This window comes from Pongo pygmaeus, chromosome 20 (assembly GCF_028885625.2).
Source record: "Pongo pygmaeus isolate AG05252 chromosome 20, NHGRI_mPonPyg2-v2.0_pri, whole genome shotgun sequence".
Taxonomy (NCBI): domain Eukaryota; kingdom Metazoa; phylum Chordata; class Mammalia; order Primates; family Hominidae; genus Pongo; species Pongo pygmaeus.
This window is the reverse complement of record NC_072393.2, coordinates 49583397-49605367: the sequence shown is the minus strand read 5'-3', so window position 1 is coordinate 49605367 and position 21971 is coordinate 49583397. Positions and strand designations below refer to the sequence as shown.

General features: G+C 53.9%; 1 protein-coding gene and 1 long non-coding RNA gene across 2 annotated transcripts; one reads left to right on the top strand and one right to left on the bottom strand.

The window, feature by feature from the left end:
- Positions 1 to 1532: 1532 nt before the first annotated feature.
- CADM4 (cell adhesion molecule 4) lies at positions 1533 to 18911 on the top strand. The gene is made up of 9 exons (XM_054463469.2): positions 1533 to 1658; positions 13513 to 13659; positions 13985 to 14137; positions 14385 to 14519; positions 15004 to 15168; positions 15291 to 15381; positions 16036 to 16208; positions 17058 to 17186; positions 17839 to 18911. The coding sequence occupies exons 1-9, from the start codon at positions 1595 to 1597 to the stop codon at positions 17946 to 17948; spliced, it is 1167 nt and encodes a 388-aa protein (XP_054319444.1). The 5' UTR covers positions 1533 to 1594; the 3' UTR covers positions 17949 to 18911.
- Positions 8625 to 21803, bottom strand: LOC129019918 (uncharacterized). The gene is made up of 3 exons (XR_008495737.2): positions 21673 to 21803; positions 12331 to 12534; positions 8625 to 9847 (listed from the first exon to the last, which is right to left on the bottom strand). It is a non-coding gene; the product is annotated as an uncharacterized LOC129019918 (long non-coding RNA).
- Between the last annotated feature and the right edge of the window lie 168 nt (positions 21804 to 21971).

Sequence of the window (21971 nt, the reverse complement as noted above, 5' to 3'; positions counted from 1 at the left end):
GAAAAGATACTGGGAGCTGGGTACTGAGGACAGAAAGGGTGTGTGAAGCTGAAGTCCCTTGTGGGACTGGATGTAAAATTTTTTAGTAGAAATAAAAAGTAAGGATTTTCAGCCAGGTGTGGTGGCTCATGCCTGTAATCCGGCACTTTGGGAAGCCAGACAGATGGATCACCTGAGGTAAGGAGTTCAAGACCAGCCTGGCCAGCATGGCAAAACCCCTCTCTACTAAAAGTATAAAAATTAGCCAGGCGTGGTGGCGGGCGCCTGTAATCTCAGCTACTTGGAGGCTGAGGCAGGAGAATCGCTGGAACCTGGGAGGCAGAGGTTGCAGTGAGTCGAGATCGTGCCACTGCACTCCAGCCTGAGCAACAGAGCGAGACTCCGTCTGGGCAGGGGGTGGGGGCGGGGGGAAGGAAAGATGTTCATAATTGGCACTTCTGGACCTCAGTTTACCTGACAAATGGACATGAGAGAGGTCGAGGCCTTCTTTCCATGGTTTCTCACTCTTTCTGGGTCCCATAGGTAATGATCCTGCATCAGGTCTACAGGGTGTCACAGAAGTGGGCTCAGGGAAACTCACTCCCAGGAGGGAGAAGGCACCTAAGTCTGGAGGGGTGAGTTAGCCTCAAAGATGGGGAGAGAGGAAGGGCGGAGGCAAATACATGCAGAGAGAGGGAGAGAGGCTGGGGCAGGAAGACAGCAGAGAGGAGAGGGGACGCCAGGGTTTGGAAGGTGTTCACGGGAGCCTCTCCCTCCTGGGACCCAGGATTCAGGCTTCTTTCCAGTTAGTTCACTTTCAGGGGGCCCCTCCCGGAGAATGACGCGGAAACACGGGGTTTTCAGGTCAGGACAGGAGAGAGGGAGGGAGGGAACTGACCCCACCCCACTCCTGAGCCCCAGCCTCGCCCTGCCCTGGGAGATCCTTGACCTGCCTCGACCTCCGAACCCTCCGGACCTCCAGCTGCAGCCTCCCCTGTCCCGGTGGCCCAGCTCACAACCTCTCGCTAGACTCCAGACACCCACCTGCCCGCAGCACGCCTCTCACACTCACCTTTCCCACGTCGCACTCCCTCCCTTACGCTCCCCCGTCACGCTGGCCACGCTCTCCCTTCGCACACACCGCACCCCACGACGCCCACGCCCCCACCCTCGCACAGCCTCCAGCAACACCCTGCCACCCTCCCCTCCGCGCAGCGCAAGCACCCTGCGTGCCAGCAACTCCGCACCCTCGGGCGCAGCACCTGGGCCCGCACGCAGCACCCTCACCCAACACCCCCCGTTTCCCGCGCTCACCCAGATCCCCCACCTGCTCCTACGACGCTGTCGCCCTCCCGCGCACCCCTTCCCGCCCTCCTCACCCCTCTCCTCTCCGGCGCTCGCACCCCGCACCGTTCCCCCACCGTGCAGTCCCCCCCATTGTCTCCGGGCCTCTCCTCCGTCTCCCCCTCCCCTCCCCGGCCCCGGCCCCGCCCCGGCCTCGGCGCCCCGCCCCCGGGCGGGCAGGGGGCGGGGCGCGGGGGGCGGGGCGGGCAGCGCGGGCGGTGCAGGTGCCGGGCCGGGAGCGAGCGGCGGCGGCGGCGGCGGCGGCGGCACCATGGGCCGGGCCCGGCGCTTCCAGTGGCCGCTGCTGCTGCTGTGGGCGGCCGCGGCGGGGCCAGGTAGGGTCGGGGGCCGGGATCGGCCGGCCGGGCTGGGGCGGGGGGCGCGCAGTGGTGACAGCCCGGCAGCCTCGGGGCTGCAGAGGCCGAACAATGCGCGCGGGGCCGGGCCGGGCCCCCTCCCCGGGACAAAGCGCAGCGCGGGCCGGGAGCCGGGAGCGACGAGCGGGGGAGGGGGCGCGGGTCCCGGCCGCCGTGCCGCAGCCCCCCCACCCGCGCAGACTGGATCCCGGCGGGGACAAAGGGCCCGAGACCCCCCCACACACACAAGTCCGCCCTCCCCAGGCCGGTACCGCTGTCCTTCTGTCCAGTCTCTGCGTCTCTCTGTCCGCCCGTCTCTGAATCCCTCCGTCTGGCTCCTCGTCCCCCTACCCTTGTCCTCTGTCCCTCAGTCTCGAAGTCCTGTCCCTCCTTCTGTCTGTCTCCCTCTCTCCTTGCCTCCGTGTTCCTCATCTATTCTTTGTCCCCTACCTCTGTCCCCTGGTCTCTGTCCCCTTTTCCTGGGTCACTCTGTCCCCTCCATCATCCTCTCTATTCTCTTTCCCCCGGATTTCTGCCCTCCGTCTCTGCCCCTATTCTTGGTCCCTGTCTCTGTCTCGCTGTCGCCCTTGTTTTTCTGTCCCCTTTTCTCTGTCCCCTATCTGCCCCATCCCCTTGTCTGTGTCCCCTGTCTTTCTGTCACTCGTTTCTCTAGCCCTTTCTGTCACCTGTCTCTTTCCCCCTTCTCTGTCCCACTATCTCCATCCCTGTTTTTCTGCTGTGCCTCCTCTCTCTACCCTTACAGCCTCCATCCTGGGATCTCCCATTCCCATCCTTCCTTCCTCCCTCTCTCTATCCCTCTGTGCCCCTGGAGAGGAATTCAGTCAGGCAGGGCATTCTAAAGAGCCCTGGAGGGGAACATCTGTGTGCATGTGTGTGGGGAAGTGAGAATGGGGGACCTTGGCATGTAGGCACACACGTGGATTCAGCGAATGCCTCTCCAAACCCTCCTCACCCATTCACACACCCAGGCTTGACTCACAGAGAAGCCCCTGTCCAGGACATCCAGGGAGCCATCCACATACCCTCATCACACACTGTGAGAAGCTGGAGACCCCCAAGGTCGGGTGACCCTGAGACTGGGGACAAGGTCAGGAAATGTCACCCACACACACTGTCACACTGTGTAAGTCTCAAACCTGCCACGGGTCACCCCTCCCTGGTGGATAAGGCCACTTTTGGAAGGAACAGAGGATTGGAAGGTGGCTAGGCAGAAGCAGGAGGGCTGGGTGTTCTGCAGAGATTGGTGAGAGGAGTTGTAACCAGGTGGCATGGGGCTGGCGGCCTGGGCTTAAATCTTGGCTCTTGCCATTTGCCATCGCAGCCAATGGTAAACACCTCCCTCTCTCCAGGCTTCTGTTTCTCTTTCTGTAAAGTGAGGATGTTGAACTCAGTGACCTGAAAGGGAACGCCAGCTCAGACCGTGAAGGGGTTTCTGGCAAGTTGAGTGCAGTTACATGTTCCCCACTCCAGGGTTTGAGGCAAAGCCATCCTCACCTCGGCCAGGGTGAGGGGCAAAGCTGTCCTCTCACTGTCTTTCTTTCTTCTCTAGTCTTCTGTGACTGCTTTAGAACTTGCATCATTACCTCGTTTCTTTACAACAGACACGCCACAATTTCCCAGATGAGAACTTTGGTACCTCAGTGACATTTCCATCAATTTTAATTTATCTTTATTTTTTAGGCTAAACACCAGGCTCATAGAATCCTGGAACTAATGAATCCAGTAAATAAAGAACCTGAGGGTACTTTAGAATGCTGACATCTACAGGATTCTAGAATCCAGAAGGCTTTAGAATCTTGACACCTTTAAAGTTCTAGAACTGTGATGGTGTTAGCATGCTAGCATCTTGACGTCTTAAAAATCTTGACGTCGTGAAATCTTGATGTCTTGGAGTTCCTGGATCTTGACATCTATGACATTTAGAATCCTGACAGCTTAGAATCATCAGACTTTGAATTCTCAGGATCAGAATATAGCTTAAGGTGACCACTCGCCCCGTGCAAAAGCCTTTCTCTGGTGCTTCTGGGAGTTAGGTCTACAGCCCTGTCCCTCGTTTGATTTCTAAGTCACTGCTTCCTGGCACCCTAATCCTCTCTGTAAACTTTCTCTAAAGTAAATAGTATGTGGCTTTTACAAGTAGAAACCGAGTTTGGTGTCATGGGAAGAGCTCCCAGCTGGGAGCTAAGGAACTTGGGTCCAAGCCTTACCCAGGACCCTTTAGTATAATTTTGCATCAGTCCTTGTCCCTCTCTGGGCCTTACTTTCCCCTTCTGTAAAGCATGGGGTAGGAGGCTGTAGCATGTGGTCTTGGAGGGTCCTTCCTGCTCTCCTTTCCATTGGATATTTCTGAGTGGCCTTGGCTACCACATTTTAGGAGGTATCTGTTGTTCCCACATTCCTCTCTTAGTCACTCCTTCCTCTCTCACCTTGCCTAGCCAGCAGGAATCAGGAGAGATGGGGTGCATTTGCGCCATTTTAAAAACATGTTCTCTCTCTCCTGGTTCATTCATCTTCTGAGCATAGCAGAAGAAGATGATGAGATTTATGCCCAAAGAAGAAGGATCCAGGGTGGGCAGAGGAGAGGAAGCCAGAGGGAGGGATGGGTTGCCTGCCCAGGGATGCACCCAGGCAGAAATGGGGACCCGCAGCCAGAAACTGGGTAGAACAGAAAGGAGCAGAGGAAACAGATATCCAATACAAAGAAAGAATAGAGAGGCTGTTAGGAGTTGAGGGGTCTTGTGGAGGGGGCAGTTGTTGGTCCCCAAATAACGTTTCCTTCCCAGGGTGACTCACTTTTTCCTGCTAAAATTCTGACCAGCCACTCTGAGAATAGGGGGACCCTCCCTCCATTGTGAGTCACCCCAAGGAACAGGTTTTGGAGGTTTCTATCACTGACCCCCCCCCCCACCCACCCATGAGCCAGGCGCCTGTGTCCCCAGAGCCTGGGGGTGGGGGTCAGGTTCTGCAGTGGATTCCAAGACCTTAGACACAGCAGGGCTGGGGCCTAAGGCTGGGTTAATGTCGTGCGAGCCTGGCCTGTCCCCATCTTGGAGAACACAAAGGCAGCTTTCTCTCTCTGGGAGGGGTGGGGGGTGGCCTGGAGACAGTCAGACCCGCCAGCATCCAATGGCCTGTGGCACCAGAACGGAAGCACCCACTGGTTTCCGCCTGTGCAGACCCCAGGCCCATAGGAAGCAGGCACACAGGCTCCTCCGTGGGCACCCAGTGGGGCAAGGGGCAGGTGCTGAGCCTGGGCTCTTCTGGGAAGGGGGGGTGAATAGAGGGCACTGGGGGTGGAGGTTCGGACAGAGGGAGTTCAGTGCAGGCCTGCACCCTTCCCGGAGCAGGAATTCCTCCCGTACCCCACACCCAGGGAGGACCTCTGGGGGACTCCCCACTCCCTGGCTGGGCCTGAGGCCTGGAATCCAGGGAGTCCCGAATATCCCAGGAATGTGGGGGCCACAGCGGGGACTTTGTGTGTGAGGCTGCTGACTCACCCCTACGCCCCAACCTGATGCCTGAGTCCCCAGATGGGAGGGGACAGAGGGTTGAGGAAAGGCAGGACTGTGGTTCTAGGGGTTGAGGACTGGGGAGTTAGAGTCAAAAGTTTTCAGGAGGGGAGGGGCTGGATCTGATGGAGGAGGGGCTGGGGACCTGGACTCCTGGGTCTGATGGAGGAGGGTCTGGGGGCCTGGACTAATGGGTCTGAAGGAGGAGGGAGCTAGGGTCTTAGACTCCTGGGTCTCAAGGAGGAGGGGGCTGAGGTCTTAGGCTCCTGGGTCCAGGGAGGAGGGGGCTGGGGTCTTAGACTCCTGGGTCCAGGGAGGAGGGGGCTGGGGTCTTAGACTCCTGAGTCTGAGGGAGGAGGGGGCTGGGGTCTTAGACTCCTGAGTCTGAGAGAGGAGGGGGCTGGGTCTTAGACTCCTGGGTCTCAGGGAGAAGGGGCCTGGGGTCTTAGACTCCTGAGTCTGAGGGAGGAGGAGGCTGGGGTCTTAGACTCCTGTTTCTCAGGGAGGAGGGGGCTGGGGTCTTAGACTCCTGGGTTTAAGAGAGGAGAGGACCGAGGGCTGGAACTCCTGTGTCCGGAAGGAAAAGGGGGCTGGGAGTCCACACTCCTAGGTCTTGAGGGAGGAAGGGATGAGGATACAGACTCCTGGGTCCTGAGGGAGGAAGGGGCTGGAGGCGGGGGATTCCACTCCAGGTTTCTGAGGGAGGAGGGGCTGAGACCCTGATGCCTAGGTCCTGCGAATACAGACGCCTTCACAAGGCTGAGCTGGGGAAGAATTGACGCTTTGTGCGAGGATGTTCGGACTCCGCCATTGATGGGGGGCTGAGGGGGGTTCAGTCAGGACGCAGGGATGTACCACCTCCCAAAGGGAGGAAGGGGGAAGGAGGCAGGATGCCAGGAGCCCCCTGGGGAGCGGATACAGAGGGGGTGGTGGTGACCTTCCCGGAACTATGACCTTGAGACTCCCTTGGGTATTCGCTGACTCAGGACCCAGGAAGCGCTGCCCCCACCCTGCTTAATCTCCGTGGAAACATCCACCAGCTGTGTACTCTGGACCCCTGGCTCCTGGGTCCTGAAGGAGGAGGGGGCTGGAGGCCCAGACTCCTGTGTCTAAGCTAGGAGAGGGCTGGGGGCTCTGACTCCTAGGTTTGAAGGAAAGGGCTGCTGACAGCCCAGAATCCTGGGTCCTGGTCGAGAAGGGGGCTAGGGGTCTGGATTTCGGAAACCTGAGAGAGGAGGTGGTTGGGGGCTGAATTCCTGGGTCTAAGGGGGAAAGAAGCCGGGGTTCCAGACTCCTGGAACCTGATGGAGGAGGGGCTGGGGAGCCTAGACTCCTGAGTCCTGGGAGAGGAGGTGGTTGGGGGCTGGATTCCTGGGTGTTACGCATTACCTGCTCCGCCACTCTTTCCCAAACCCTCCCTGTCCCTTTTTCCAAGCACCATCCCCATGACGACTCCTGGCTGTCAACACAGTTTAAAGGGCCAGTGCCTCAGTCCCCAAAGCTCAGCCCCTCTCTGACCAGAAAGTCCCGCCCCCACCACCCCCAACCCCCCAAACAAAAGCTGCTGAGACATTAATATTCCAGGCACAGACACTGTTGGTTACTGACTCCTCAGGAGGGGGAGGGAGTAAAACAAAAGACCCCCACCCTCACCCCATGTGCACCCTCAAGCAGAGAGCAGGGGATAAATTTGGTGGGAGCAGATCCAGAGGAACCTGATGGCTCCCAGGAGATGGTGAGTTTTGCCACTGACTTGCCTGGGACCCGCTAAGCCTCATTCTCCACATCTGTAAAATGGGGGGCTAGCACTGAACCAGCCTTGAGGTCCAGGATCTGTGGATAGGCTTCGAGATGTTTTTAAAAGCACCAGAATGTGCATGCCAGTTTTCACATGCATGGGTATGTTTCCGGAGGTTGCACTAAAACAGCCTTGCAGAGAGGGCTCCCTGAGCTTCAGGCGCAGGGCTCATCCTTACGGGGCAGGCACTGGCATCATTCCCATTTTATAGATGGGGCAACTGAGGCTCAGAAAGGTAAGGTCACTTGCCCACAGGTCACACAGATGGCAAGTGGTTGAGCTGGGATCAACCTAGGTGTTTAAGATGAAAATGATGATGTCACAAAGTTGTCAGGCTGAAATGAGATTCTGTCTGGGCCAGCTGCAGTGGCTCATGCCTATAATCCCAGCACTTTGCTTGAGCCTAGGAGTTCAAGACCAACCTGGGCAAGATATTGAGACTCCCATCTCTAAAAAAAAAAAAAAAAATTTTTTTTTTAAATTAGCTGGGCATGGCTATGCACCTCTGTAGTCTTAGCTAGCCTGAGGTGGGAGGATCGCTTGAGCCCACGTGTTCAAGGTTGCAGTGAGCCATGATTGCACCACTGCACTCTAGCCTGGGTGACAGAGCGAGACCTTATCTCAAAAAAAGAAAAAAGAAAGAAAGAAAGAAAAAGAGAAAGAGAGAGAAAGAAAAAGAAAGAAAAAAAAAGAGAGAAGAAAGACAAACAGATATCCCATCTGACACATGTAATTCATGTAGCAAGTTCCCCAGACACTTATCAGGTGCCAAGCACTCTTCTGGGTACTAGGGGTGCAACAGTAAACCCAATGGATTATATCCCTGCCTTCCTAGAGTGTACATTCCAGTCGTGGGTGACAAACAGACAGTAAACAAATAAGAAAATGAATGTGATAATCCAGTGAAATCTTCGTAGAAGAAATAAAGCAATGGTGAGGAAATAGCAAGTGTTCTGGGCCAGGCGCAGTGGCTCACGCCTGTAATCCCAGCACTTTGGGAAGCCGAGGCAGGAGGATCCCTTGAGCCCAGGAGTTGGAGATCAGCCTGGGCAACATGGAGAATCTCTGTCTCCACAAAAAGCACAAAAATTAGCCAGGTGTGGTGGGAGGAGCCTATAATCTCAGCTACTTGGGAGGCTGAGGTGGGAGGATGGCTTGAGCCCAGGAGTTTGAGGCTGCAGTGAGCCATGATTGCACCACTGCACTCCAGCCTGGGTGACAGAGCAATACCCTGTCTTTTTTTTTTTTTTTTTTTGAGACAGAGTCTCGCTCTGTCACCCAGGTTGGAGTGCAGTGGCTCGATCTCGGCTCACTGCAACCTCTGCCTCCCGGGTTCAAGCAATTCTGCCTCAGCCTCCTGAGTAGCCAGGGCTACCACTACCCGGCTAATTTTTGTATTTTTTTAGTAGAGATGGGGTTTCGCCATGTTGGCCAGGCTAGTCTTGAACTCCTGACCTCAGGTGATCTGCCCGCCTTGGCCTCTCAAAATGCTGGGATTACAGGCATGAGCCACCGCACCGGGCCTCTTTGTCTCTTAAAAGGGCTGACTTTGTCTCTTAAAAGAAAAGAAAGTGTTCTAAAGGTGAAGGGATGAGCAGTGAGGGAAGGCCTCTCTGAGAAGGTACTGATATTATTTGAGACCCAAATGGGAACAGGAGTCAGCCCTGGGAAGATGGGGGTTGGGAGGTGGGGAGAAGAACATTCCAGGCAGAAGGAAGAAAAGGGAAAAGGCCCTGTGGTGGGAACGAGCTCAGCATGTTTGAGGGACAGCAAGGCTAGCGAGCCCAGAGTGAAGTAAGGTCAGCGAGGGGCCAGGCCATATAGCACCTTGAAGTCCCCGGGAAGGGGTCTCTATTTTATTCTACGTGTTACGGGCAGCCCTCAGAGGGTTTTAAGCAGAGAGGTGAATTGATCTGATTTACCTCTTTGAAAAATCCGTCCGGCCACTGGGTGGAGAATGGCCCTGGAGGAGGCAGACAGGGACACAGACAGACCCACAAGTAGGCTCTTGCAGAGTCCGGGTGAGGGATGATGCTGGATGAGAGTGAGGGTAGGAGAGGCAGACAAAGGTGATGAGATCTGGGATATGTCTTGGAGGTAGAATGGACAGATATTGCTGATGGAATGGATATTGGGGATGAGGGAAAGGGAGAGAACTTGAATGATTTCTAGGTTTTTGACCTGAGCAACCAGGTGGATGGTGGTGACATTTATTGAGATTGAGAAAATTGGGGCAGGAAGATATCTGGGGCAAGGATTGGACATGTTAAGCTTGATATTCCAGGAGGTGCTAGATAAACCTCAAACAGTGGCTCAAATACCCAAAGTGCTATAGTTTCAGCTACTCATGAAGCTGAGGCAGGAGGACTGCTTGAGCATAAGAGTTTGAGTCTAGCCTAGGCAACATAGTGAGACCTCATCTCTAAAATAAATTAAAAAAATAAAAATACCCGAAGTGTTACACTCAAACATAAAAGAAGTCCAGAAGTAGGAGTCCAGGGCTGTTAACAGCAGCTCCACATCTTCACCAGAGACTCAGGCACCTTCCAGCTCTTGGTTCCACCATCCCCACTGCTCTTGTCCTCATGGTTCAATATGGCTGCCTAAATTCCATGCATCACACTGCTAGTTCCAGGTGGCACAAAGGTGACTCAGTAGAAAAAGGGTTTGTCCACCTGTTTCAGGAAGTCCTCCCAAAATTGTCACGCAACATTCTGGCTTATATCCAACTGGACAAAATTTTATCAGATGGCTTTACCTTGCTGCAAGGAGACTGAGGAATGCCTTTTTCTGCTGGACATAGTGCAACCATAAAATACAACCAGTGTTCTTTTCTTTTACTGAGGAGAAAGGGAAAAATGGATGTCAGAATAGGAAGCCAGAAGTCTCTGTCTCCATCCCCCAGAAATAATCTTTTCTACCCCTCAACTTCCAAATTAGGTTACCTACCCTCTTACAGAAAACATAACACTTTTTTTTCTTTTTTTCTTTTTTGAAATGGAGTCTTGCTCTGTCACCCAGGCTGGAGTGCAGTGGCGCGATCTCGGCTCACTGCAACCTCCGCCTCCCAGGTTCAAGAGATTCTCATGCCTCAGCCTCCTGAGTAGCTGGAATTACAGGCGCCCACCACCACGCCCGGCTAATTTTTGTATTTTTAGTACAGACGGGGTTTCACCATGTCGGTCAGGCTGGTCTCAAACTCCTGAACTTGTGATCCGCCCACCTCGGCCTCCCAAAGTGCTGGGATTACAGGTGTGAGCCACTGTGCCCAGCCACATAACACTTTTGATTACAGTGATTGGTTTCTACCTTCCCATAAATCTTAGAGGGCAGGGACCCCATCTAACTCATCTCTGACTACTCAGCCCCTGAAAACCTACGTGATGCTCAGGAAATACTCCTGAATGAATGCAACCCAGCACCTGAATGTAAAAGACATGGATAGTTATCCAGCACTTAAAGACAAATAGCCAGACATAATCATGGCATTTTCCTGCTTCAAAACCTTCACTGGTCCTTAGGATGAAAGCCAATCTCCTAGGTTGGCATTCGAGGCCCATCACAAGCGGATCTCACAACCCCCTGCCAATAATGGACACTTAATCCAGACAGCCAGGAGTGGATAGACAGATTCAGGATACAGAATCAGAGATTTGGATGCAGATTTTGGTGCTGCCACTCCTGGCTGTGAACTTGGGCAAGTCATTTCATCTCTGTGGGCCAATTTTCTCACCTATAAAATGGGAATGGAAGCAGGACACAGTAGCTCAAGCCTGTAATCCCAGCACTTTGGGAGGCCAAGGCGGGTGGATCACAAGGTCAGGAGTTCCAGACCAGCCTGGCCAAGATGGTGAAACCCCGTCTTTACTAAAAACACAAAAATTAGCCAAGTGCAGTGGCAGGTGCCTATAATCCCAGCTACTTGGGAGGCTGAGGCAGGAGAATTGCTTGAACCCAGGAGGTGGAGGTTGCAGTGAGCTGAGATCGTACCACTGCACTCTAGCCTGGGCGACAGAGCAAGACAATGTCTCCAAAAAAAAAAAAAAAAAAAAAAAAAAGGAAATGGGGGAAAATGAGGATAATAATAGCACAGGCCGGGCATAGTAGCTCATGCCTGTAATCCCAGCACTTTGGGAGGCTGAAGCAGGCAGTTCACTTGAGCTCTCGAGTTCAAGACCAGCCTGGGCAACACGGCGAAACTCCGTCTCTAAAAACATACAAAAATTAGCCAGGTGTGATGGTGTCCACCTGTAGTTCCAGCTACTGGGGAGGCTGAGGTGGGATCACTTGAGCCTGGGAGGCAGACATTGCAGTGAGCTGAGATCATGCCACTGCACTCCAGCCTGACCTTGTCTCAAATTAAAAATAATAATAATAAATGGCCAGGCACGGTGGCTCGCACCTGTAATCCCAGGACTTTGGGAGGCTGAGGCAGGCGGATCACTTGAGGCCAGGAGTTCGAGACCAGCCAGGCCAATATGGCTAAACTCTGTCTCTACTAAAAATAAAAATTAGCCTGGCATGGTGGTGCATGCCTGTAATTCCAGCTACTTGAGAGGCTGAGGCTGAAGAATCGCTTGAACTTGGGAGGTGGAGGTTGCAATGAGCTGAGATCGCACCACTGCACTCCAGCCTGGGCAACAGAGCAAGCCTGTGTCTCAAAATAATAATAATAATAATAATAATAATAATAAATAATCATGCCTACCTTACACAGGGATTGTGAAGATTAAAGGTAAGTTATATGGGTAATGCTCTTAGCACAGGGACTAACACTGCAAGTACCTAATAATTGGTAGCTATGGGGGGTTATTGTTATTTTGAAGACAACAGATGATGACATTGATGCTGATGATTAGTCTTGGCTTTCAGCTTTCCTAAATTCTTTTCTCTGATGGTACTAGATTCCCCACCTTGTTTTTCTGATGGATTAATCAGGGTAGGTTAAACGCTGTAACAGACACCCCTGAAATCTCAATGGCTTAACAAAAAGGTATATTTCTTGCTCATATCACAGTCCTATACAGGCGGGTCATGGGGGACAGTCACTCAGAGACCCAGGTTCCTTCTGGCTTGTGATCTTGCCCTCCTCTAGGCTCCTTGGAGTCCTCTCTGTTCAGCCAGTGTGAAGGATTATGAGGGAGATGGGTCAGGCTGCAAGAGGTGTTTCTCTTCCACCTACATCCCATTGGCCAGAATTGGTCACATGGCCCCACCTAACTATAAAGGATGCTGGGAAGTATAGCCTAATTATGTATTGTATCAGTTAACTTTAGCAGTAGAACAGATCACCCACAACTTAAGAGCTTAAAACAACCACCACCTTATTTGTTCATTATTCTGGGGTTCAGCAGTTTGGGCTGTATCAGATGGGCAGATCTTTTATTGGTCTCAACTGGGGTCACTTGTGTGGCTGCTGTCATCTGGTGGGGCAGCTGGGGCTGGATGATCCAGGATGGCCTCACTCACACAGCTGGCAGTTGGTGCTGGCTGCTGGCTGGGCTTCTCTTTCACCATGATTGTTCATCTGCAAAGACACTAGTCTGGGTATCTTCATGCAACAGTCTTAGGGCAGGAGTGGAAGCTACAAGGCCTCTTCAGGCCTAGGCTCAATATCACTTATAGCAAATTCTATTGGTCAAAGCAACTCTCAAGGCTTACCCAGACTAGTAGGGGACAAAGTGCCTTCTCAATGGGAGGAATGGCAAAATCAACTTGCAAAGGGCATGTCCAGGGACAGGAGAATATTACGGCTATCTTTGCAAATGGGCTACAACATGTGCCCAGGTATGAAAGATGAAGCTTGGTGAACACACAGCAGTCTCCCACACCTTGTGAACTCCTGCTTACTCTTTTTTTTTGAGACAGAGTCTCACTCTGTCGCCCAGGCTGGAGTGCAGTGGCTCAATCTCAGCTCACTGCAACTTCCACCTCCCAGGTTCAAGCAATTCCCCTGCCTCAGCCTCCCGAGTAGCTGGGACTACAGGCACGCACCACCACACCCAGCTAATTTTTTTTTTTTTTTTGTATTTTTAGTAGAGACAGGGTTTCACCATGTTGGCCAGGATGGTCTCTATCTCTTGACTTTGCGATCTGCCCGCCTCGGCCTCTCAAAGTGCTGGGATTATAGGCATGAGCCACCGCGCTCGGCCTCCTGCTTAGTCTTTAAGATCCAGATCCAATGGAGCTTTCTTGCAGAGCCCTCTCTGGCTACCCATCTCTCTAGGCAGTTCTATAATAGTCTCCCCTTGCTCTGGGTTCCTAGTGTGCCCTGTGCTGCCCTCATTAGAGCATATTTTACTAAATCTTGACTGCAGCTCTTTTAGAGTAGGGAGCAGATTTCCTCCCTGTCCTGGACTCTAGCCTGCAGGAAATGTTCAGTGCAATGGAATGAATGAGGGGAAAGAGAGGGATTGGAGGTTTGCATGGGGAAGAGGGAGAAAGAAAAAATTGAATTGCAGCTCTCAGTAAGTCTTCTATCCTGTCTCTTTGTCTAATCGTCCAGGGGCAGGACAGGAAGTACAGACAGAGAACGTGACAGTGGCTGAGGGTGGGGTGGCTGAGATCACCTGCCGTCTGCACCAGTATGATGGGTCCATAGTTGTCATCCAGAACCCAGCCCGGCAGACCCTCTTCTTCAATGGCACCCGTGGTGAGTGCTGGGGACCAGACTCCTGAGTCTTAAAGGAAGAGAGGGCTGGGGCCCAGACTCCCATGTCCTGAAAGAGGACACACCTGAGAGTTTGGTCTCCTGGGTCTCGGAGAAGAAAGGGCTGGGGTCCTGGACTGCTGGTCCTGCAGGCAGGAGGACTTGAATAATGCTGGGTCCTCAAGGGAGTAAATAGTTGGATACCTCAGACTCATAGGTATGGCTGGAGAAAAGAGGCAGAGGGCTGGCCTCGAAGCTCCAGTCGGATGGGTGGGACTTGTGAGGCCAGGACTCCCGAAATTCACACCTTCCCCCTCACTCTCTCTAGCCTTGAAGGATGAGCGTTTCCAGCTTGAGGAGTTCTCCCCACGCCGGGTGCGGATCCGGCTCTCAGATGCCCGCCTGGAGGACGAGGGGGGCTATTTCTGCCAGCTCTACACAGAAGACACCCACCACCAGATTGCCACGCTCACGGTACTAGGTAACGCCCTCCCCCTTGTCGGACGCATCCTCTCCTCCTTTCTTCTCTGCTTCTCTCTTCTCCTGAGACTTTCAGACCATGGCTATTTTTAACATCCTGGATGGGCATCTGGCTCCTGACCTCTCCCCTTTGACCCCTGCCACCTGGGACCCTGGTTCCCTATGGTCGCTGGGAACCGGCAGCTTGATCGCTTTGAGCCCACGTTCGTGCCTTCTTTAACCCCTTACTTCCCTTCTCCCTGCGGCAGTGGCCCCAGAGAATCCTGTGGTGGAGGTCCGGGAGCAGGCGGTAGAGGGCGGCGAGGTGGAGCTCAGCTGCCTCGTTCCACGGTCCCGTCCGGCTGCCACCCTGCGCTGGTACCGGGACCGCAAAGAGCTGAAAGGTACCCTGGGCCGAGTGCTGACAAGGGGTGGGGAGGAGGTGGGACTTAGGAGAGGTTGTTTATATGTAGAGAGGAGCCACAGGTTTTCACAGACACTGGACATTCAATATGTAGTGGTTGATGTCGAGCGCGGTGGCTCACGCCTGTAGTCCTAGCACTTTGGGAGGCTGAGATGGGAAGATTGCTTGAGGTCAGGAGTTCAACCTGGCCAACATTGTGAGACCCCGTCTCTATTATACATTTATGTTTTTATATATATAGCAATTAAATGGATTGATAGACGAGAAAGCATGAGCGTGAAAGAGGGAAGAGCTTTGGGAGGAGGCATGTGGGCTTGGTTACGGGAGGGGCGTAGCTTGGAGGACAAGAGGCGGGGCCTGTGGGTAAGGGGTGGAGCTTGGCAAATAGCCAGCTTTGGGGTTGGCTCGTGTGGGTGGATGGAGCCGGAATTGTGGCCTGACAGTGTCTGACCGGGGTGTGGCAGGAGTGAGCAGCAGCCAGGAAAATGGCAAGGTCTGGAGCGTGGCAAGCACAGTGCGGTTTCGTGTAGACCGTAAGGACGACGGTGGTATAATCATCTGCGAGGCACAGAACCAGGCGCTGCCCTCTGGACACAGCAAGCAGACGCAGTACGTGCTGGATGTGCAGTGTAAGTGACCGGCGGGCCGGGACCCAAGGGATCCCAACGCCAGCCACCCGCACCCGGGAGGGTCCCCCTTGTCCTGCGTGATGGCTTGGAAACTACTCTCTCTTCTTACTTTTGCCTAACAGACTCCCCCACGGCCCGGATTCATGCCTCCCAAGCTGTGGTGAGGGAGGGAGACACGCTGGTGTTGACGTGTGCTGTCACGGGGAACCCCAGGTGAGCTCTGGGGGCCTCCTGTGTCCTCAGGAGGAGAAAGCTAGGGACCTGGAAGAACAGGGACCAGGGACTTGGACTCCTGGGTCCTAAGGAGGAGAGAGCTGAGGACCTGGACAAACAGGGAGCTAGGACCTGGATTCCTGGGTCCTGAGGAGGAGAGAGCTGGGGACCTGGACGAATAGGGATCTGGGACCTGGACTCCTGGATCCTGAGGGAGGAGGAATCTGGAGGCTCAGACTCCCCAATACTGAAACTGTGCAGCCTCGGACTCCTGGTTGCTGAGGATGGAATGGCGTGGGAGGGCTAGAATTATTATTATTATTATTTTTTAATTGTAGTGACGGGGTCTCCCTGTGTTGCCCAGGCTGGTCTGGAACTGCTGGCCTTAAGCAATCCTCCCGTCTCAGCCTCCTAAAGTGCTGGGATTGTAGGCATAAGCCACCATGTTCCGCCTAGGCTAGAATTCCTGAGACCTTGGTGATGGGTGGAAGTAGGCCCAGGACTGTTGGTTTTCCAGAAAGGAAAGAGATAGCAGGAAGCTTCTTATTTGGAGGTCCCTGCGTGATGAAAGTTGCATGTCTAGATTCTTGACAAGTCAGAATTGGGTGCTGGCACCTGGGTTCCTAACTCTCACTATACTTTATCCCCACCCAGGCCAAACCAGATCCGCTGGAACCGCGGGAATGAGTCTTTGCCGGAGAGGGCGGAGGCCGTGGGAGAGACGCTCACGCTGCCGGGCCTGGTATCCGCGGATAACGGCACCTATACTTGCGAGGCGTCCAATAAGCACGGCCATGCGAGGGCGCTCTACGTACTCGTGGTCTACGGTGAGAGCAGGCTGCAGCCGACTGCGGGCAGGGCTCAGGGCGGGGGCGGGGCGCCAGGGGGCGGGGGCGGGGCTTGAGCAAAGAGGCCACGTAACTCAGGGGTTCGGCAGCCAACAGAGTTCTTGTTGTTTTGGGACCAGACTGGCCCGCGGGGCTCAAATTCGGTTTGGCTGCATCCTATTGCAGTAACCGAACCTGTCTGCGCCTCAGTTTACCCATCAGTAAAGTGGAAATAAACAATAGCACCTATATAACAAGGCTGTTGTGAAGATTATGTGAGCTAAATATGTAAAGTGGTTGGAATGAGCTCTAGCACACCGCTGTTCTGTGTTTAGCTCTATGACGGTGGGGCAGAAATTTTGGAAGTAGTTGGGCCCAGCACTTTAAATACTTGGAGCATTTTAGACAAGGTGGGAAGGGACTTGGACCTGTTTCTTGGACTCTGTTTCTTAGTGGAGGAAGAAACTTGAGTCAAAAGAAAAGGGATGGCTGGGTGCGGTCGCTCACGCCTCTAATCCCAGTACTTTGGGAGGCCTAGGCCGGAGGATCGCTTGAGCCCAGGAGTTTAAGACCAGCCTGGGCCACATAGCGAGACCCCCGTCTCTGCAAAAGAAAACAAGAAAAAGAAAAGGAAAATGTAACATGACTCAGGGGAGGGGTCGGGCAGTGTACACACCAACAAGCATCTGGAAAGAGAAGAGACTACAAGGTGGCAGTAATTTTTGAGGGGTGTGGCACATAAAAGGGCGCGGTTAGACGTGTGCAGAATGGCTTAAAAGCTTGGCAGCGATGGGGCCAGACCGGGACCGTCCTCTGATGACCTGGTCCTGTGCCCTGTCCTTCTGGCAGACCCTGGTGCGGTGGTAGAGGCTCAGACGTCGGTTCCCTATGCCATTGTGGGCGGCATCCTGGCGCTACTGGTGTTTCTGATCATATGTGTGCTAGTGGGCATGGTCTGGTGCTCGGTACGGCAGAAGGGTGAGTGGGACGGGGCCTGGACTCTACGGTTGGTTGGTTGTAGGGCTCGGAAAGAGGCGGGGCCTAGAGCCAGGGTAACGAGAGGGCGGAGCCTAGGCTCTGGATTCCAAATCCCGCTGCACCTGGGGCCGAGATGACAAAGGGGGTTGGGGCTTTCGGCACAATACTCGAAAAGGGGTAGAATTTAGAAGCTGAATTAAAAGCATAGATTTGCGGGTGGGCGCGGTGGCTCATGCCTGTAATCCCAGCACTTTGGGAGGCCAAGGCGGGTAAAGCACTTGAGAAGCCAGGAGTTCGAGACCAGCCTGGGCACCATGGCGAAGCCCCTTTTCTACTAAAAATACAAAAAATTAGGGGAAAAAAGAGCATGGATTTGAATAAAACAATTTATTTTCCTAATTGCTGAATTCGCTGGGAGCAGGGCAAGGAAATACCTCCAAGAGAAGGGATAAGGGTGGCACTTTCGGTGAGCTTTTGGAGTCTTCCTAATTCTGCTTTTACCTCTTTCTCTGCCTCTCCCTGTGTGTTCTGTTTCTCCCTCTTCCTTTGCCTGGCATGTGTCTTGTCTGTCTCCCTCTTCCCCTATATTTCTGTCCAACTCCTGGGTCCACAAATATGTCCCCCCTGCCCCGGGGGTCTGTCACCCCCTCAGGTTCCTATCTGACCCACGAAGCCAGTGGCTTGGATGAACAGGGAGAAGCAAGAGAAGCCTTCCTCAACGGCAGCGACGGACACAAGAGGAAAGAGGAATTCTTCATCTGACCCTTTCCCCACCCCAGGCCTAGGCCTGGGCCTGGGCTGGGGTCCCCCCCACTGCCAGCTGCAAGGAACCAGCAAAGACATTTACCAGAGTCTGGGATGGTGGGCTTCTCCCCCCACCACTAACACCTCAGACACTTGGGCAGGGATGGGGGTGTTGGATGCCTGGATCTCTGCAAGGGCCAGAAGTGAGGGCCCAGAGGTCTGGGTCCCCCAGGGGGCAGGGGCCAAAGGTCCAGACCCCCCAAGTCCAGTGAGGGCAGTAGGGATTGGGTTGGGGGAAGATAACTGGGGGAAGGCCAGGGCCCCTAGGCTACAAAACCAGGTCTTGTGGGGAGGGGGTCAGTTTCTGGGAAGGGTGGGGTGGGCAGGGAAGGGGAACACAGATTTCTTTGGGGGTCCTAGACCCCATGCCAGCCATTGTAAGAGTTCCACAGAGCTCTGGGCACTTCTTTGCAAAGCCATGTTTGCACGGTGGGGGGATGGGTGGGGGGAGGGCGTGGAAATAGGGATTCTGTGTCTTTGTGTCATAACTCTGATGGGGGCAGTGAGGGAGACAGCCCCAACCTTTTTCTCCAATCCCCCTTCCCCAGGTTCCTGGGCTCCGCTTCTCTCTACCCTCTCCCCCAACGTCTGTCCCATCCATATTTGTCTCTCTGTCCACCCACTCCTGGGGGGGCCTTCCCCATCTCTCCTCCAGGCCCCCCGGGGAGGGGGAAAGGAGTTTGGGGAGGATTCGTGGTCTTTATGGTTTTATATATAATATATTAAAAAATCAAAAGTCTGTATGAAAATATCAGATTGCACCCCCCTCTCCCCATTCCTGGCTTTTGCCCCCTTTTTCTTGTTAAAAAACAAAAAACAAAAAACAAAAAACCCCACACACATTTTGTACGGGGCGGGGAGGGGAATGGGGAGGGGGTTTGGCAATCTCACTAACCACCATTAAACTGAGGAGAGAACAAGTGTTTGGGGTGGCTGTGTGTCTGTCCTGCTGTCAAGGGCTGTACCATTGGGAGGGGAACTAAGGGAGAGGGGAGGGAGGAGTGTGATGGTTGCTGGTGGACAGTATAGGCCAGAAGGTCCTGACCTCACTGAGGGTACCTCGACCTCCCCAGAAACCTGGGTTTGGCCACTTCTTCAGCCAAATAGTCAGTCTTGTCTTTTTGATAGTGACTGAGCTACCCCATTCCATGGCCGGGACCCTTACCCTGGCTTCCCCCTACCCCAGACATTAGTCTCCAAGGGAACTTTGAATTAAAGTTAAACTCTCAAAACCTTTGCCTAGCTCCCCATCACCTCTAGACCAAGTCAAAGCTCTTTAGTCTGGCATCCCAGGCCTCTCATTCATTCATGTACATTTTAGATGTATTATTCTAACTTTAAAAAATAACCTCTTACGATGTGCCAGGTGCTGCTCAAAGTTCTAGAGTCCATGGTGAATAAAACAGGCAAATGTTAGGTGTTAAAGACAGCGCTACACTAATCTGAAATCTGATCCTGCTCTAAGCACTGAGAACCCAAAGTGAAAAAGGGCGACTCCATTCTTAGCCTCACGAAGGTTTCATGAGGAAAACACTCAAAACAAGGAAGCAAAGAAAGTTCAGATTGTGATAAGAACTATTAATATAAATGCAGAGTATGGTGATGTGGTGTGCCATTGTCATTATGGAAAACTTCAAACCCACAGGAGTAGACAGGACAATAACGTCCCAGGTACTCTTTTTTTTTTTTTTGAGATGAAGTCTCGCTCTGTCGCCCAGGCTGGAGTGCAGTGGCGCGATCTCGGCTCACTGCAAGCTCCGCCTCCCGTGTTCACGCCATTCTCCTGCCTCAGCCTCCCAAGTAGCTGGGACTACAGGCGCCTGCCACCACGCCCGGCTAATTTTTTTTTTTTTTTTTTTTGTATTTTTAGTAGAAATGGTCTAGGATGGCCAGGATGGTCTCGATCTCCTGACGTGATCCGCCCGCCTCAGCCTCCCAAAGTGCTGGGATTACAGGCATGAGCCACCGTAATCCCAGCTGGGATTACAGGCGAGACCCAGAGTCTCACTGGGTGGCCCAGGCTGGAGTGCAGTGGCTCAATCTCGACTCAATGCAACCTCTGCCTCCAGGGTTCAAGTGATCTTCGTGCCTCAGCCTCCCAAGTAGCAGGGATTACAGGCACCCCCGATAACCCCTGGCTAATTTTTGTACTTTTAATAGAGGCAGGGTTTCACCATGTTGCCCAGGCTGGTCTCAAGCTCCTGACCTCAGGTGATACACCCGCCTCGGCCTCCCAAAGTGCTGGGAATTACGGGCGTGAGCCACCGCGCCCAGCCCCATGTACTCTTCATGCCAGTTACAACCACCACCAACTCATGGCCAATCCCGATTTATCCATAACTCCAGTCAAATGTGGAAGTGCTATTATGGACAGATCAGGAAAAGCCTCTCAGATTGACATCTGTACCAAGATATGAATGGTGAGCACAAGAGTAGGTATTCAAAGGTCAGAGGGAAAAGCATTTTCAGGCGGAGGGAACGGCAAGAGCAAAGGCCCGAGATGGTAAAGAGAGTTTGGGGTAAGATGGAACTGGACAGAAGTGGAGGGAGGAGGAAGTAGGTGGGGTCAGAAAGATAAGCACGGCCAGACCAGATGTATAGCCCCTCAGGCCATGATAGAGATTTTTGGATTTTTTTTTCCTAATGGGATCCCTTTGGGGGAGTTTTAAGCCAGAATGTGACAAAGTCACTTACAGAAGACTGGAATGTAGTCACAGTTGAACTCTAACATCGTCTATAGGACCATTTCCTGTCTCCAGTTCGGTTCTAGGCATACTAAGCTGCTCTTGCTTCCTCAATCAAAACATGCGCTTCTGTTTTTTTTTGGCCTCTGGGCCTTGGCGTTTGCTGTTCATTCTGCCAGACCCATTCCCATTCTAGTTGGCTCCTATTCGTACTTGGCTTAAGGATCACCACCTCCTGGAAGCCCTTCTAGAACCATAGGCCGGGGCAAGTGCCTCTTAGGCTCCCACAACCCGCTGTGTTCCTCACTCCAGGTCTGACCTTCTGGGAAACAGTTGTCTAATTAGGTGTGTATCTCCTTCGACTGGGATGCCGTGAGTACAGGAGTATGGTTCACTGCAGAAACCATAGAATCCCCCAGCATGGGGCCTGACACCTAGGAGATCAATAAACCTTTATCCTGGTTGGGAGGGGTCCTGGCCCTTGTGCCCTCTCTTAGGATGCAAACTGATCCCCAACGAAGACAAGGATACCCACTTCACGTTAGTGTGCAGTCCCTGTGCGCATGCGCTTTGCTCAGGTTGCCCCAGCCATATGCTAATCACTGCGCTCAGGAGCAAGGCCCCTCCGGGGAACATGCAAATCACTCCTTCCAGTGCGGGAGGCCTTTCATTGTCCCGCGCTAGGATTATGCAAATAAGCAGGCCTCGGGCCCAGGATCCAGTCCGAACTAGCGCCCTCCACCCCGCAGCACATCCCAGTTTTATAAGGCGCGTTCCCGCCCCGCACACGCACGCGCGAACCCTTCAGCTTCTTGTTCCTTCGGGCCGCGGACTGTACCAAGTAAACCCAGGCAGCGAGGGGCAAAGCACGGCGCCCCCCGCGCGGGTCTCGTCGACGGCCCGACGCGCATAGCCCCTCTTTCCACAGAGCTACAGGACTAGTCCGTCTCGCCGCGCAAGCGCCCTAGGCTCTTCACGCCCCCTGCGCGCTCTCCTACCCTACTTGCGACGCAGGCGCAGAGGCTGGGCGTGCAGCCGCCGCCGCAGAGCCGGAGCGGGGGCCGCCGGCGCCGGTGAGTGTCCCGGGCAGGGGTGCGCGGGGCATGCCGGGAAGCGGGCGCTACGGCCCCGCTGCATGATGGGAGCGACGACTCCCGTCACCGGGGAGCCGGCAGTCTGGGGCCGTGGTGACCCGAGGGCTTCTTTTTCTCCCCCTACGCGTCTGTGCCGCCCTGGGGCATCCTGGGAGAACCGAGCGCTCCGCCTTGAAGCGCTGTGGTAGTTGGTCCGCTAGTCG